Source organism: Schistocerca americana, chromosome 2 (genome assembly GCF_021461395.2).
Source record: "Schistocerca americana isolate TAMUIC-IGC-003095 chromosome 2, iqSchAmer2.1, whole genome shotgun sequence".
In the NCBI taxonomy this organism is placed as follows: domain Eukaryota; kingdom Metazoa; phylum Arthropoda; class Insecta; order Orthoptera; family Acrididae; genus Schistocerca; species Schistocerca americana.
This window is the reverse complement of record NC_060120.1, coordinates 944998189-945016970: the sequence shown is the minus strand read 5'-3', so window position 1 is coordinate 945016970 and position 18782 is coordinate 944998189. Positions and strand designations below refer to the sequence as shown.

At 37.2% G+C, this 18782-nt stretch overlaps 1 protein-coding gene across 1 annotated transcript in view; it reads left to right on the top strand.

Moving 5' to 3' along the window:
* The first annotated feature begins 5843 nt into the window (after nucleotides 1-5843).
* Nucleotides 5844-18782, top strand: part of LOC124596083 (AMME syndrome candidate gene 1 protein homolog) — a 46651-nt gene continuing 33712 nt past the window's right edge. Inside the window, exons 1-2 of the mRNA XM_047135072.1 lie at nucleotides 5844-6085; nucleotides 7590-7700. Of these exons, the coding sequence (XP_046991028.1) occupies nucleotides 5880-6085; nucleotides 7590-7700 (317 nt within the window). The 5' untranslated portion in view covers nucleotides 5844-5879. The remainder of the gene's footprint in view (nucleotides 6086-7589; nucleotides 7701-18782) is intronic.

The window sequence follows — 18782 nt, the reverse complement described above, 5'->3', positions numbered from 1 at the left end:
ATCCGCTAGTTGACTAACCGATGATGATGAACTCACAGGTATGCTGATACTGGCCAAGACGACAGCGCCCTACCGCTGCAGCCGCCAAGTGAAAACGCCTCGCAATGTCAAACGTATCCGCCTGCATGATTCCCACTACTAACTTACCTAACCCTTGCATGATCTGTCGCAGATAGCAAGCAATACGCTGCTGCTCTTGCTACCCGACACGACCATCCGAGAGGTCTTTTCCCTCGGCCTTTACCTTGACACGTTTTTTTTTTTTTTTCTCTCTGCTCTTCAAACCGCTGCCCTTCGTTCAATTTTCGACCCAGTCTATTTCCACTGAGTGCGTATTAATGGTTAATCATAACCAGACGCACGCGAACATCACAGTAGCCATATCCTGCGAAGACCTCACATGGTGACCACTAACCACTATGCAGAGGTGGCAGTAGACTTTTTGTGTTGGCCATCATGCCAGTGTGAGCGTCGAGGGGCTTCAACCAGAAGTTTGTCTGTTTACACTGACAATGCTACGCAAACGCCGCTGCTCTCGATCGTTAAGTGAAGGCATTCAGCCACCGCATTGTCTGTGACGAGAAGTAATGACTGAAATTTGGTATTCTCGGCACACTCTTGACACTGTGGATCGCAGAATATTGAATTTCCTAACGATGTCCGAAATGAAGAGTCCCTTGCTTCTAGCTCCAACTATAATTCGGCGTTCAGTGTCCGTTAACTCCAGTCTATGGCCGTAATCACGTCGGAAACCTTTTCACATGAATCACCTGAGTAAAAATCACAGCTCTGCCAACGCAATGCCCTTCTATATATACCTTGTGTAAGCGATACTACCATCATCTGTATATGTGCATATCGTTATCCAATGACTTTCATCTAAGTTTTTATATGAAAGGAATCACTTTGAAGGAGACAAAGCAAAATTTTTTAAGAAAAACTGAAATTCCCGTTACTTTTTTATCACACTTCGTATGACACATTCATAATTATCTTAGTAACACAGAAGTAATCTACCTTCAAAATTACTGAGTGCATAACTATTAGTTCTCTAGAATGTAAGTTTTCTGCCTCTCATGTAAAATTTAGTTTCTGTGACATGGTAATTTCCAAAGTTACCAACTTGGTTATATTAAAAACGATTTTTTTTTTACTCTTGCCCTCCTTTGAATAAATTTCTGCTGTCGCCTGTGCATGGATGACTGTTTCTTTGGGAGGAGCCTCAACTCCACGTGTACTGGTATGTCTTGACCAGGCAGAACACTAATACCGGTTTCAAAAAATTCTCCTTTAATTTTTTTACTGATCAATTTTTTTTTGTTGCTTCTCTAAAACCGTTTCAGTTCTCGAAAAATATTGCAGAAAGTATTAATATCGTTCCTCCGAAATATGTTACTTCCACCCGTCTTCCGCTACCGTCAGCTACTAGGGTAAGTCAAAAAGTATCTGCAATTTTGCCCTAAATTTCTTTGGCTTTCTCTACGGCTTTGAGTGCTCACGAGCCGGTAGATGGCACCGATGTCTTCGCCTGTGATAGGTATCTACATTGCGTTTTTGCGACGTAATAATGGCCGCACCACGCTCTGTTTCAAAGACGTAAGCAAAACGTGGGGCGGGGGGCAAGTAGTCAGGATGCCCCCTCTCACCCCCCCCCCCTAATCACTTAATGAAACTAGACATGATCTAGTTGCTGTGTAGTGAAATTGAAAGATATTTTAATTTTCAGTCATATGACGAAAAAGGGATACGCACTATCGATAGTCAGCAAGGCCAACGACAGATTTAAACAATCTATACAACAACAGCAGTATCGGCTGTCGCCCATCCCTGTTTCAGCCAAGACCAAATGTTGGTCTTGCTTGAGCTCAGTTGTATTTTTGTTAATCAGTTCAGTTCTTACTTGCAGCTGAATTTAATATAAGTGCTACCGTTTATTGTTTTTGTTGTGTGTGCTGTTGTAACAGTTTCTAATTATGGATAAGTCAGCAACAAGAGGAAAACCTGTTTTGATTCATACACTAGTGTTATGGGAAATTAAAAATATGTACGCACTGCTATAATACCCTAGCTACCTATGTATAGCAGTTCAATGATAGCACCAGAGTCGTTATTTGGTGGTTGGTAGAGCTTTGGGGTTTCAATATTTCAGTATTTCACAAGGCAGTGGAGCGGTAAATATCATTACAAATAATATTAAATTAAAATCAGTACATATAAAAATACACTTGGATTTGTCTGTGTTGCCCAAAAATGCGTTGATCAACGAAAATATCGCCCAAACGACGATGGTTGCATTTCTTTAAAAAAATTTGCTCAATGTTCCATCATTAGTAGCCATTAGTGGACAGCTTGGCGACATCTCACCGTTTGGTGAGATATCGCCAAGCTGGCCACCCTGGCGGTACTCAGTTAGTAAAACCAGTTCCGATACGGAAGGATGGGGAGCGGTTTTTGGAGAACGGAAGGGGTACCTCATCACCGTTTTTAAAACATTTTTTCAGTGAGCTACTTGAATTCGTCCGAGACGACTGCGTCCTGCATCCCTCCCGCACTCTTTCGTCCAAAATATAGTTACGCTGTTGTAATACGGTACTATAATAACTGAAGCTAGCAATTCCACATGCAATTAAATCTTAAAATAGCATGTATTCATGCATTATCAAATTACTAAAAGCTCACCATTAAAGGAGAAACACGCAGTGTCAGAATTCAGTATTTTAATGTGAAGTATTTTATTTGATTTTGAAACAATATACAACAACCAGTTTTTTTCCAAGTTCTCCAATGACTTGGAGCAGCTCTTCACGTTGAGCCAATGAGCAAGCAATCCCTGGATTCGGGAGCCGAGGAAGTTTGAATCCATCCCCTTGTAACGTTAAAAATAGTTTTCTGTGGTTTCCCATTTTCATTTTAGGCAAATGCCGCGGTTGATCCCTTGCTATAGGCTACAGCCAATTCTTTCAGAATACCTTTCTTCCCTGACAGATTCCAATTCCCTCGAATATGAAGCCCCTCTGCTGAAGTAAAGAGCTGCATTGAAGCATCTCTCCGTAGACTCTTGCGACTAAAAGCCATATGAACACAAATAATGTTCCAAATTCTCCTCATTTAGGCTCATGTATTTGTCTGCCGAAACATTCTTTAATGACGAAAACGGTCTTTCCTACATTGCAAGCCCTGACAGATGCATACATAAATGAGGAAATTTGTAAAAATGTAAGGTTGAATAATTCTTGTCTGTCGAACAGAGATCTCCCTATTCCAAAAGCACTATCGATAATATTGTCAGTATGCCAAACATTAACGCTCGTCCACTCCTGAACACTTCCTCAGCTCAAATCCGAACTGAAAGAAGTAAAGTGTTAAACGACCTTGGAGGGTGAAGGGAAATTGGAGCAAGAGTGTTTCTTATTGCTTTGCCGAAATACAGTACTTCATAGTAACGAGATTATACCTCCGCTTGGTGAAAACACCGAAATCATTGGTGGAATAAAATGGTTTATCTTTCTTTATGGAAATTTTCAGGATAAATGAAAACCACGAGTCTTCTTACATCCTCTTTAACAAATCGGACTCCGACCGTTGACAAAATCCAGGATACGTCCTTGTCTGTTTGTACTATAGAAGAACATCGCTCCGTAATCGGTTTTTTTCGTCATCTTTTTTTTTTCAGCACAATACAGCGAAGTCTTTACTAGTGGACTGAACAGTTCAGAAGTGGTCGAACGAGCGTGAAGGATGAGGAAGAAGCAGTGCGCCCGGTTACAACCACAGCTGACGCCAATACTGAACAAGTCTGTACCTTGATTCTAATTACAGGCGAGTGACTGTTGATGATATGGCAAACAGATTCAGGTTAGTCATGGTTCTGCATATTAAATCATGCATAACAGGCTCAGCTTTTACAAGTCTATGAGCGATGGTTTCCAAAACAATACGATGAAGAGCACAAGCGTATCCATGAAGAAATCTGTCGGCACCTACTAACAAAGGTGAAATGTTTCTGAAGCGAATCATTACTGGAGATGAAACATGGATTCACCACTTCGAACCAGAGAACAGCTCTGATCAACAGGTTATGGAAGCGGTGCGTAAGTGGCTTGCTGCGAAGCCAAAGCCATTGTTTGCAGAGGATCAGAAAACATGTGCAGCGGTGAACCAAGTGTATTAAAAAGCGGGCTGACTATGTTGAAACATGATATCAATTCGAACTGTGTACTCTTGTTATAAAAAATTATAAGCATTGGTTCCAGATACTTATTTACTTAATCACATATTATATTATTATTGGTGGTACAATTTTGGAAGGTGTTTATGTAAATTGTACACAAAATATCAGTATAAAAACCATTCTAAGAATTTCCAGCGTATAGTATCCAGTTTCTCGAAAAGGAAGGAAAGAGGATTAGGGTTCGACATTCTGTCGACAAGTACGTCAGTAGAGACGGAACACAAACTCGCAATGTTTCGAGGATGGGAAGAAAAAGCAGTCGTTCACTTGCAAAGGAACCATCCCGGAAGTTGCCTGGAGTGATTAAGGGAAATCATGGATAATCTAAATCTGGATGGCCGGACGCGAATTTGGATCCTCGTTCTCAAATGTGCTAATGACTGTGAAATCTCGCTCGGTCAGTCTTTCGACCGGTTTGATTGACGCCCTACCAGCATCGTACTCTCCACTGAACTGTCCGCACAAAATTCGCTGGATGAACTAGTTTTCCAGTCAGATGAAGCAGGATTTGATAGGAAGGTTATAGTTGAAGATCCAGTCGACGACGCGGTCATTAGTGACGGTTTTGCCAGAAGATACAAGTGGGCCATGCCTAGCAAAGTACTGAGCTTAAAAATGCCATCTTCATTTCTCTTTAGTTCTTGAACTCCTTACAGTCCTTTAGGGAGATAAAAAGTATTTGTGCACTGGTGTGTCCCTCTGTCTCATTATCTTAAGATGATAACAGGCCACGATGGAGCTTTTTACTGAACAGCGTTCACTACATGAGATGGGAAGCAGACCTCAAGACCCTTTAAACAATCTTTGAATTTAAAGGGAAACGAATTGATCTAAAAACAGCTATCACAGCCTGAGCACCTGCTCTTCAATGTTGCTCGCTATGAAACTTATATCACATGTTTCAAGAATAGTTGTTACCCGAAACTAACCAGGTAGCACGACATGCTATCCAAAGCTTTTCGTCTTTATTCATACGCTTCATCATGTTAAGTTTTTCCATAAATAATTGTAATAACAGAAACTCCAAAATAAGTTCCTAAATTCCTACCATGACACAAACTCTACCATAATCCTTTAGCTATTCAAATCGTATTTCAGCGTATACCGTCACTACCGTATGATATCTGACCGCTGGTCACCTCTAATAAATGAACTGCTAAGGAGGGACTCGTAGAGGATAATCACTTTATTCACTCCTTTCCTATATTCGCTGGATGGCGAGGAAAGAAATAAAACGATTCGTTCCCGAAATATGGGAGGGACCTAAAAAAGAATTATGTGAGTTTCTTCGAGTAAAATGCCCGGATGATTCTTATGTAATTAGTTTACTTGCATTGAAAGTTCATTGCCGGAGTTGCAATGGCGAAGAATTCAGTCAGCTGATTTGATCAGAAATACAAAGGCATATATTCCCTAATATTCACTCACTAACGCAACAGCTACCTCACTGACGTGAACAGTTTCAACGAACTGCTTTTTTTCTCCCTTGCTCACGAATGTCATGAAACCAGCCACGTAACGTACCTTTGTTTTCACTATGGGATCAGCTGACTGCGCCTGGTCGCTTTCCTCGGCCGCTGCTGCCATCTGCTGAAATATTCGCCCACATACCACTGAACCCTTTCCATTGTTATTTCTGAGGATAAAGATGGCTGCTGGATGTTGTGGAACCAAGAAACAGAAGCTGAACAATTCTACCAGTATAACATGTAACGGGACATCGTTAATACCAAATGGAGTGCGAAATGGAATGGTGGCGCATCCAGAAATGTGCTTTTTTTGTTTCGATGTTTTATATTGTCATTTACATAGCCTTGAGCCTCCGAAAACCCCTAACTTCTGCAACGATCCATAGTGAGTATTTTATTACTGTACTTCTATGATTGTATAGAATTTTTTGGTAATTTTGTTCCTCGCAGTTCTATGTTTTAATGCAGGCAAATTTACCGTCAAGCTGGATCCTAAGTGCAAGTGCAGGTATTCCTAGTTTCTATGACGAGTTGCATTACTAGTAAGTTTTTTCACTAAATAACGTAGTTGATTGGGTTTTGGGTGCATATTTGTGCAGTTCTTCAGCGTAAATTTTATTTGATTAGCAGAACCAACTCAGAAATAAAATACGCTTCAGAATGTGCAGCAGCTTATTTTGCTGATTAGCATTTGAACAAAATAGTGAAGCAAAGACCCTAGGAGTCTCCAAAATGTACTGATTGTATTGTATTCAAATGATATTGATGCAATCCTTTTCTATTTGTTGAAATTAATACAACGGTAGGAAAACAAATATATATTTGCCTTACAGTGTAACCCTATTTGCTGTAAAAGATCAGAAGTAAAATAGAAAAATATATTATTGATTTTGGCATAATGGTTCCTTGTAATTGGCAGTAGGTAAAGATAGTGGCAAGTAGCCATATGTTTCAGCTGTGTTCCTTTATTGCTGCTTACCAAAGGCCTGCTTTGTGATGGTAATCTAAAAAAACCATGCCCTCATGTTGCCCGTGTTTGAAGGAACAAGAATTTAGGAAAAAAAAATTGCAAGAAATTACTAAATGTTGTTGACAAGTAGCTTTTCCTTGCATAAAATAGTAGAAGCTGTTATTTTTTATGTGGAGTCAAGTAGACATCAACAAGATACGATATTGGGGTTATGTTGGATAATCCTCATTCTGTAAAAAGTTTGGTGATGATACTGTTTGTTAATGTACTGATTGCTCATTTGGAGAGAGTGTCATTTCTAGTCAGCAACTGACTAGGCCTGTAGTTGAGACTTAACTTAATAATGCTGCTGTTTTGAAATAATTGTAGTAGAAAGATATTGTAATTAGTGTTTACTTTCTAGCAGGGAGCATCAGTTCGAGAGTTTGATCATTGACCTATAATTTTTCTTTGGTAGCTGCTGGTGGTTGTTTTGACTATATTCCGAAACAGAACAAATACTCATGCCTTGATGGTTCAAACCTATTTTGTCTAGCTAGTCATTTTCCTTATCACCAGTCAGTTGTTACTTTGTGTTCATGTTTCACTGTTCTTAGTAGTTTTGACCTTACTGTTTCATAGGAAAATGTAGTAGGTCATCAGGATGAGGGAGATTTTACTGTTATTGTTCACAAACACACTCTAGACCTACATTTACCCTCATTTGTTCTGTAAAGTTATTGTAAATTAAGATTGAAGTTGTTAAGTTGTGTCTAGTGATTTTGATTAATTGTTTCAAACACTCTGGAAACAATGTTTATTAAGGATGTTCAGCCAGATATATTGTGCATTGATAAATACTGCTTTTGTTTGTTGTTCTCACAAAGTGTCACTTAAATGCTGCAATGTATACAAATTAAATTTTTCTGTCTTGTTTCAGTCCCCTGTTCGTGACATGGAAGATTGGAAAGGATAGGCGGCTACGAGGCTGTATAGGCACCTTTAATGCCATGAATCTCCACTGTGGATTGCGGGAGTATGCAGTAACCAGGTGAGCAGAGCTCTCAGACTGGTTTCCCCTGGCCGGACACTTCACTGCTTTGATTTTGATTGAAGTATTAGTTTTAATAAGTCTAAGGAACTATTGTGGCCCTATCTTTATATAGATATGTGAATTCATGTTTGGAACTGGTAAGTAACTTACAGGGCATTCTGAGTAGGTCTGACCCACTGCCAAAGCTCCTAATCCTAACCTGTAAATGGAGGAAATTTTTGTAAATGTTTCTAAAGAAGTTGTTGGTCAGTGGATCCATTCTATTGTGTTGCTTGAAAGATGAAAATAGGGTGGGGGAAGTGATTGGAATTGGTTACTGTACAATAATGGTGATGTAGAATTAGAGATAGTGTTGCTTTTGCTGAAGTTCGTACTAGATAGCTTAGCTCTCGTGTCTTTTTTTTTTTTTCCCCAGGTTTGTATATGGGACAGGCTTCAGTTCCTCTTGTAAGTGAATCCTCAACAAATATATTTGGCCATAAAGACATAATATAATTTTCTTCGCTTTCAATGCACAAATCTAGCATCATTGAAGAGTCATGTTAATCTGCATTTCTAAACTAGGCACGTCTTAAGAAGGGGAAAGCATAGATGATTAATGTGGAAATAATACAAGAATTCACATGAACAGATCTGTATTAATGGAGTTGAAACACAGTAGGCAAATTACACACCAGGTGAAGTTTAGTTGCTAGATAATGAAGTGATGCAGTTTATTGAGTTCATATTTTCTTAAAGCTGTGGAATTTTTTTGCCTTGACTTAAAAATGTTCTTTCAAAAGTTTGCCATGCTGTCTTAAAGCTGAAAACAGTGACATGTATCATAAGAAGCAAATACAAATAGGTTACATGTTACTGAGAGGTGTCTGTGTGTAACTCATTTCCACTAAGTAATTAACTTTCTTTAATAAGGTGTTATGGAGTGCCATGCATTCATGTTCTAGATTACCGTTTTGGCATGTAGTGACGTCCCCTGTGGTAATACCTCTTTCCTGGGTTCACCATTGTTCAAACTCCATGTTAAACTGTAGATTCCAACATAACTATCGAGAGTTTTCAAATGTTGGAGGAAGGCAATTACAAACAAAAATCACAGCAATAATACGTAGTAGAACACTGTAGTGTCAAAAAGGTAGTTTGGAGGTAGCTTTGCTTTGAATTTGACTAAGTTCCATCTTATACATCTCACAGAGTGGGCTACCTTCACTAGGCTATTGCCAGTTTTATCCCCTTTTTCTCGCTGAAATTAGTTATTCATCTCCAATGGTTTCACAGCCAGTTGGTTATGTGAAAATGAGTACCATTTTTTTTTTTTTTTCTACTTACACACTGAATCTTAAACACAAGTATTATTGTGCACTTTCCAAGCACAATTTTAAAGTAAATCAGTAGAAACAATAATAGATTACTGCCATGAAAAATGTAAGTGGACTGTTAATGATGGCAGGCATAAAAAATTATAATAGTTATGAGAAAAATACTAATTTACTAACAAACATTTTGGAGTTTGCTTTGATGTAGCAAGTATAATCAGCATGAGCAAGAAATAATCAGATTAATACAAGTGGAATATTTTACTTATCAAAAAATGTAGTGTTTACATCTGCTGCTTTTTTTCCTTGGAATTTTCTTCTCAGAACATATTAGGGGTGCCCACGTTTGCCAACTGTGTATTACCATCACTCTGGTATTTACATGTTTCTTAATTGCCTGTGAAAATGTTGCGCTGAGTGTGAAAGCATAATTACTTGTTTTTTTAATTTTATTCCTTGAAACACTTACGAATATTCTGTCGAAGTAGTTGAACTGGCCTACCCATTAACAACTAAACTATCTGTGTAAACCACTGTTTATGTTGATATCTTGTATGAGCTGTAAGTCTTCTGAGGTGACCTGTCTGATGTGCTGCACAGCATATGTTTACAGCATTGAGTTCCTGATGTGTTCATAGTATGACATGTGAGTTACTCAGGTTATTTTATTGTCATGGGTTTACTGTACAAGCGTAAGACAGCTTGATATCTTTCATTGTTCTAGTAGCAAATTTAATATTTTACAGTGTGTTTGCCTATTCGTGATTAATGAAATCTAAAACAAAATCCTGTCCTTTATACATTACTTTCTACTAGTTTCAGATTCGACTAATGGTTACAAATTTCTTCTTAATTGCATGCCATTTTGTTTTTAGATAACTGCATTTCCTAATTCCAGGTCAGCAGTCACAGACAGTGCAGAAAAGGTTTTATTGTGCAATATGGCTCATTCCGTATAATCTGCTTTAAGCATGATACAACTGTAATTAAACATACTGAATGAAGTTTTCATTATTTATTACTTAATTTGACGGGCTGATTCTGTTTTTCTGCCTTTAAAGATGATGATGGGAGAAGGAAACGTTTTGTGGCAACTGGAGTAGTCAAGACTGAGAAATTGGTTTTGGTTCTTCCAAAAACAACAATTATGTACAAACTGCAGTACTTCCATGAAACTCATAGGAAGAAAAAAAGGGGTATTTTGCTGTCCAGTTTCTATGACATTCAAGCATCAACTCTATAACCAAAGTTTTTGAATTACCATTTCACTCACTTCACTCTGCAATGCAAAATCAAAATTTTAAAAAGTTCAAAACAAAACTGGTTTATACCTTATAAGATCTTAAGCATGAGATACAAAAAATTGAACTACACTTAAGGACATTGAGTTGGTACATACTATGTTTTATGGTAGCCATCTAAGTTCACAATCCAAAAATCATTTAGAAAGTAATTAGAACCTGAAAGTAGTGCTAGATACCATCACTACTTACTTCACATGTGATGTTGCTTATAAATACTTCATTAATCTGCAGTAGATTGACTGAAAGGTATTTAGAGCAGAGTGTGATCTATTTAAAACTACAGCTCAAGAATTTTGTGACCATTGGTTGTTACATTTGCTACCCTTAGGCAAACATTCTAGGAGATATGGGCAGGCTGTTGTCATTATTGTTACTAAGTCAGTCATGAAAAAACTCTGAAAGTTGTAGAAAAGCAATAACATTTTTCACCAGAGTGCTGCTAACAAATTCTGCGGCTGTTGAATCACCCTAAGATACCCTTTTGAGTAAGACATTATGAAAAAGAAAAGGAAAAAAAATATATAATTTGTGATGCGTTGCTCCAATGTACTAAAAGCAGAATGTAGTTATAGAATTCTTATTCAATAGACAATCTGTATGAATTGTTGATTGATGATACATTCCTAGTAGTGTTGGCGAGTATGCAAAAACAGGATCATAAATTTTGCTGAACTCTTGAAACTGTGCTGCCAACAGTCACCTTAGAAATCAAATTAATTTTTTTGAATGTGTAAAGATCATTATTAGGCTGTACAGTACAATGATCGGGTTTGTTGATGGGTTATTGATGCTTGTGAAATGAGTAAATAAAGTATGTGGGATGTGAACTTCTATAGTGTTTGAAGGGAAAAAATAAATCACAATAATTTATAACACACTTCTCCAGATATAAAAGAAATGGGAAAGAATGGTGGATGCCCCACAATGAACATGAGGAATGTAATTGTTGTGACTTGTAAGTCACAACCATAGGCCATTACACAATCAAACAGAAATGGGAGAAAGAATGTTGGACAAAGGCAGAGCGGACAGGAAAACTAACACTAGGAAAATATTTGTTTATAAATTTTTTATCTTATTGTAAATGTTGTTAAAAAGCTCTTGAATCCCACAGAGCTAAGCAGAAAGAAAAGATTATACACCCAGAGCCGTAAGTTTTAAACAGACATTGAAATTGTTACTGTGCTTTGTAGTTTGTTGTTGCAATTTGCTTAGAAATTTTTTATTTGTAAATGTCTCGTTCATTTTAAGTTAGAATTGCTGAAAGCGATTTTCTTGTTGCCTGCACCCATGCATTGTTTTCATTTCCTGCCTTAGAATTGTCCTATTCATTTAATTCTTCTTACCTTCCCCACAGAATCGGTACTGTAGTGTGATACATAGCCCTGTTGAACTTCATTGGCGATGTTAACATTTACAACCTCCTCCTTCTATTACTGTTATTGAGAGGACCCGGCCCACTAATGTGAACACAGTCGATTCCATCTGTTTTCTCAGTGATTAATGTTGTGACCATGTGAAATGACTTAAATCCAGCCATAACCGTGGGTTTTTTTATTGCTGTGGGAGAAGGCTCGTCAAACTAGAGTACATGGAAATATTAGTTCACTTTAGTATATAAATGAATGAAAGATTTACTTAACATTGACACAATTGCCTGCTACAGGATTGCTTGATAATTTACAACTGATACTGACTATGAAAGCATCACATGATACACAGTTTAACCAACTGTCATTGTGAGGCACTATGTTAGACATTTACAATTGTAAAAGTTTGTCTGAAACTTTTATCAACTCATTGGTCCTACTGGGTGATGTTGACTGCTGTAGCTAAGGTCTCGAACTGGGCTGAGCTTACACTTGCTCGACACTATATTGACCTCCAGTGCTAGGGTGCTGCTGTGTGGAAGGGGAGATGTGGTCTTCAGGTTAGCCTCCATACCTCATTGCAGATTGCAGCGAGACCTTGCTAACATCTGTGTTAACAATTCTAGTTGCCGACCTTGTTGTGGCACTGCGATCTCTGGACGATACCACAGCTAATTAGTAACAGGTTTAAGAAGTTTTCCAGCAATTCTGTCTCAGACCAATAAAACAAGGTAAACAATAATGCAAACATAGATATGAATATTAAAAACATGGTTTTGTCTGGAAATGGTATGAGCTCTGTGTACTTAGCAGTGGTAATATATTTATTAATGAATTGTGGTAGCTCTTTCTGTGCAGTTGTGTTTTAAGTAGCAAATTGAGTAAATATTATTTTAAAACATCTGAATTTGTAAACACATTGAAGAACATTTTCTTGGCTTCAGAGCCCAGTAATTGATACAGAATCCAGTTAGCTATATACGTGAATTGTAAATTATTTATTTTGATTAGTAAGACATTGCAATTCAGTGATTTTCAGAGCTAAGTGTTTTTTCCAAACCAGAGAAAAAAAAGCACTTCTTAGGGTTTGCTTTAGAAGTGTCATAAATTCATAGTTGCTTCAGAACATATACTGTGTTCTTAAAAAAAAGTTTCCCCAAAATATGAATGGAAACGAAGAGGTCAGTTTTTCCAAGATGCAAAGAATTACAGAAAATTGATCTCTCAAAAGAACTGATAGAATTTTTTACAAGAATAATTTTCCTTTTTGTGGCCGAAAAGTTTGTGGCTGTACTAGCTCAGGTGTGTTTGACAGTTGCTGCATTAAGTATGATATTTGCAATGAAACTGGTAGAAATTACTCTGTTTTGTAGTTTTACCTGTCTCAGTAAGATATGAGTCGGAAGAACCACCTGTATGAAGTGAAGTGAAACACATTTAAGATATTTTTGCTAAAGGTCTGTAATAGGTATTTTGGTGCATGTACTATGCCAAGAAACTCCCAAATTTACAAAAATTTACTTATGACAATGAATTGCACAGATATAAAATGAAACAGCTCTCAGGCTATCATGTCTACGCAAAGTTTTGTTACAAGAAAGATGGAATTTAAAATTGTAGAACAGGATTTGCAATGGGTTGTAGAGCATCAGAATATAAGAAAATGTTAGCTTATTATGTTGTACATTACTAATGAAACAGTGGAGAGTTCAGCTTGGAATATCAACAATTTTGTGGAAAGGATAGATTGCTAATCACAATTAAGATGACAAGTGTAGTTGCAGAGAGGCACAATGAAAAGACTGTTCCACATTGAGCTTTCAGCCAAAGCCTTCCTCAGAAAGAAAAACGTACATTCATACAAACTGGTGCACCTCATGCACATGTGACTGCTATTTCTGGCCACTGCAGGAAGAATGCCAATTTTACTGTAATGTGTGTGACAGCTGTGTTTGCTTATGTGATTATTTGTGTGTTTTCTTTTATGAATAAGGCTTTGGTCAAAAGGTCGGTGTGGAACAGTTTTTTCGTTGTGCCTGTTAGCATCTCATTGTGTCTTCTTTACAGTGAGCAGCAATTTATCCTTCTCATGAGTGCTGAACATTAATAATGGTTTGTAGAGACATTCATGTGTCCTTTTCTGCTTCCTAAGATTGCTCTTTGGTAGATTGTAGTATATCCCATTACCTAACCTTGTTATTTCTGAAGTTTTTATCTTCCTTTTCTTGTGGAGGTTCTGGTTGCTTTTTGAAACATTTATTTTATGTGTATGTAGGCTAGTTGCCTTCCAGAAGCAGAAATACTATTTACGTGTCCATCTTTTTTCTGCAGTAGGAAATCTAAAATTGTTTAAGAAGTTACTAAAGTGTTATGATTGCTATAACATGGCCTGTAGTTTGAGGAAAGTGGAGTTTAAGAATTGTGGAGCATCCACCTACAACTATCCTATACTTCGACAACATCTAATTAATACCACATGTTCTTCATTGTAAAAGCAGTAAACGGTCAATGGCTAATGTTTCTGGGAAACCAGGTGAAGCTCTGATTTTTATTCTTGGAGGTGAAGTGGTCTTAAAGGTGTTCCATGCAGCCTTGTAGCATGCCTGAAACATCGTGAGATATTATCTACAATACATTTGAAACATATTGGATCACTTCATTACGTATGGTAACAGTGGGTTTAATTGCAACATGTAACATATGTCTGTCTGTTATTTATGTATAATACTTTTAAAACAATTTGTGGTATGAACTATATATCATATTTTGACTTTAGATATATATTTTCAACTGTAAATGTAAATTTACATCCCTCTTAGTACATACTGGAAAACATACACTGACTTCAGTATTTCTGCTGCACACAAATGCAGGCTTGAAATTTTGAATGAGATGTTTGATCACCAGATCTGTATCTTTGACTGGAGAGTAGCAGACACTAAACATTACTTCTGAAGAATATGTTTCACAAACTGGTAGTAAATTGAGATTCATATGTATAGTATTAAGCATGTTGTATCTGAATGCAGATTTTTGTTGCTCAGTAATAATATATTTTGTGCAGATCATGCTGAGATACAGCACTGGTGTCCAAACTTCATTGGTTGCAGGTAAAATCTACATCTTCAGCTGATAAATGAAGTGCGATGTTACTTCGTGTTGCTTACCATAATATAGATGTTGTATTTCAATGGCATATAATATTTCCTTGATACTTTTTTTTTTTTTTTTTTTTTTTTTTTTTTTTTTTGGGCATTGTACTCTGCATTTACTGCTTTCAGGCTCACCTCGATCTCGCAGTCTCTACAATGCATTGACTTCAAAGTCTCAGATGATTTGGGCATTAAGCTCCAGATACAAATGCGTGCTTTTGCATCTAATAGTGGTATCTTTGCATATTTGAACAATGTTAAAGCACATTGTGGTTAACATCACATTTAAGGCTGAAGATCCATCAATGAAATAAAAGAAAAGACATGTTAAGCCATCCCAATTGGAGCTTCTTACGCTAAAGCTTTTGAAGCAGTGAAAGCATACAGCAGGTTCAGTAGAACATTTGCTGTTACCGCAGTGCACTAAATGTTAGGAAATGGGATCTCCAGCATAAATGTTCATAATTCAGTTTTTCTTTTAGTTGTTCATTTGCTTTTGAAACTCTTACTGTTGTTAAGCAGTTTTCTCCATCCTTTAAGGACATAGGTTGCTTTTTTTTTTTTTTTCAGAATAATTTGACTAGTTTAAAGTATGAAGGTAATTAGTTGCTCATTGTCTCCCAGAAGGCCAACCCCTCGTCCAAGATCGTGGGAGACGGACAACGGCACATAGTAGGGGATATCTGTAGGGATGAAATATGGCTAATAGCTCATATGTATGATTGGTGCCACAGTTAATGTGATTCCCTTACAGAAACCCTGAAGAGTGGCGGCTGACGGGGCTCTGGTGAAGCATGATGTTAGCAGCAAAATATCAGTGGATGAAATATAGATAGGTTCCGTAGAGTGACAAAGAAAAAGGGAATTTACTGCCTCTACCATTACATCTTCAATGTTTACACACCACAGAAATGTACATGCTTTCATGCTCCCTATGTCACATTACAAATAAAAGCTAAGATATAGATGACATAAATGGCCTGTGTTTTCATTTTGGTCTATATAAAAGAAAATGCTGGCTTTTCTCCTCCATTGAGGAAAGTATATCTGGGACAGCATGATACAAAGCTTATGTGTGGGAATGTGGTTGTTTCAAAAGAGTTTGCTGTCGATTGCAGTTATGAATACCTACAAAATGTTAATACCTGAAAGCCAAGTGGCATATTTGGTGCAGTTTGATACTGTTAGGTTGCTAATGGGCTTATGCAAAACTTAAGTGCCTGGAAGTTTAAAAGTACCTAATTACTGAAGTAAGCATATGTTGATGTGGTTGAAAGAACATATAATGGAATAAACAAGTGTCTACAGACCACATAGAACATACTCTTGATATTGAGAGTCAAACTCAAATGAAGTATCCTGAGATAAGGCAGCAAAAAAAAAAAAAAAGGGGGGGGGGGAGAATGAAAAGGAAGACAGTACAATCATGAAACGTAACTGCATTAAATATTACAATAAAATTGTTCTTGTCTCCTGTTGTGTTCTAGTATGAACCAATGGTTCGACCACTATGCCAAGTGGCCTGTGTCAGGATGGAAATTGCCCCTATTATCTCATCATTTGCTACTGTATAGCTCATCACTAGAGGAGTGGATTCGAGAGGAGGGAGCTGAGGTTCATTATTGGTAGGTAGTTAACTTGATTTTTATTGGCTGATTATTTGCAGGATGGGTGTCACATCGTGGCAACAGCTTCCTCCTAATTCACAATATTATCCCATAGAATCAAATATAAATGCAGCCAGTTGGGACCTAATCTCGTCTCACTTCTCCACTACAATCATTTAGTATTCAGGCAATTCTTAGAACATATTTCTCATGTGATAAGAGACAGGGAGAAAAAATTGAGTATGTAGACCTGTAGTTGTCCTGAAGTAATAGTTGGTGACCTTGATGAGGACTACTTGTCATAGTGGCTGAAACATTGACATTGTAATGATAGACATACTACAGCTGATTTTTTTTGAAATAGACTTCTATGATGTTTGAAAATTGATAAACAACTGTCTTTAAAATGACTACGTTTTTTAAGGATGCTAATAAAGTAAAAGAGAGGGAGAGGGAATTTTTTAGCTAGATGTTGCTTGATGATTTCAGTTACTTTCAAAAAGCTGGAAAATTGCTGACTACAGAAAAGCTTACTGAGGAATATTTTCGGAGGCTGAAAGGCACACAATAATTAATCTGAAGTGGACATGAAAGGGCTGCACTGTTGCCTATTTAAAGTTAATAGCCATATGTTCAGACGTACAAGTGCTACTTAACAACTTTTACTTCTAGTATGAAGGTCGATATTGTACCAGATTTGATGATGATGTAAGATAAGAAGACAGAACAAGGTTTCTTTTTTACATCAATGAGATAAGCCTACAGAAATCAGTAGATTATCCAAAGAAAATAATGAAACACAGAAAGCAACAGAGAACAGGACGATGTAGTTTGGTGACACGTAAGGAAGTAATTAAAATAAAGTATTCAGTATAAGTATGTGAAGTGCGAGAGGAGGCTTGAATATGAAACGAATGGGAGAATAGTTTCAGTAGACTAGAATGGTAGGGAAATAAATGATAGTAGAAAGCAGTACTGATATTGAATGGAGGAGAATGATTTGGGTACAGAAATTTCGCAGTAGCTGTGGAGTCCAAACCATTGTTGTGTAGAATGCAGAATGGGGAGGAATGAAAAATAAGCTCTAGGGAAGAGGACAGAAACAAAGGGAACGTAATCGGACCAACTACTGTAAATCCATCATTGTAATCATGGGAGATAACGATGTTTAACTACATAACAGGTGAGACATTTCAGAAAGAGAAATTGTCAAGATTAACAAAGAAATCTACTCACTACAAGAGATTTGCAAAATACTTAGTTTCATTTGGTTGCATTGTAAAAGTTATTTTTTAAATGTACTCTTTAATTTTTTCATCAGTTATTGTCATCTTTATTTTTTAAATTCTAACAAATAAATTGACTATTGTTGAGATAATGTAAGGAGATCCTTGTCAGCTAGCAGCATTGTTGCAACTTTCAGCTGCAAAGCACAAATGGGTACAGGTGAGACAAAGGCCTTGTGTAGAGCTGTGAGAACTCGGAGTTATATTGATTTGGTTGATGTAGGTGAGCAGGAGGCTGCCACACTAAGCCCACTGCAATTGTAGCGGGTCTTACTGCTCCGAATTGTTTATGGGTTGCACTACATTGTGATGAAATAACAATTGGATTTGAGCTCTGAAAAATCAATAGAACAATATTTTGAGCTTAGTATTACTGAATAATTTGCCTTACACATCATTAAAATTCTAAGTTGCAGGAAACGACAGTTTAAATAGCCATTCTGGGTAGGTGAATGACATGATGTGCAGTACATAATACTGTATTGGGAAAGTGTGTCAAGGTGCTGTCTTTTGTTTCTTCTCCTTCATAACAGCTGGTTTATCACATTAATCAGTTATATTCATTTACACTTTCTTGGTTTCAAGAACTTTGTTATGGAATAATCCCTTGCACACTAGAACACACAAGATTTGTTCTGCATAACTACAGCTATGCATTGAGGCAAAGGTGTATCAATCTTATTGTCCCTCTCTTCACTATTGATGCAAATGTATGATATTACCGATGCATAAGAGAGGGAAATCTCTCATTTCTAAAAGCAGTGCACTGTCCAATGAACAAAATGACACTATTAAAGAAGTGTTTTAATTTGTACCTTTCGTTCATTATGTGTTGAACCTCTGCCCTTACGTAAACATTGTTGAGATCATTCAATCATCCTCTTTTTTTTCCAATGGTACATATTGTTTCATTCAAAAATTGTTCCTGCTATGAGACTTACAAAGCTGCCAAGCTACTGAGGTGATGACCACACATGCCTTTTGGATGGATGTGGTACAAAGGATGGATGTAGGAAAAAAAGATGTCACAGGTATAAGCACTTCCAG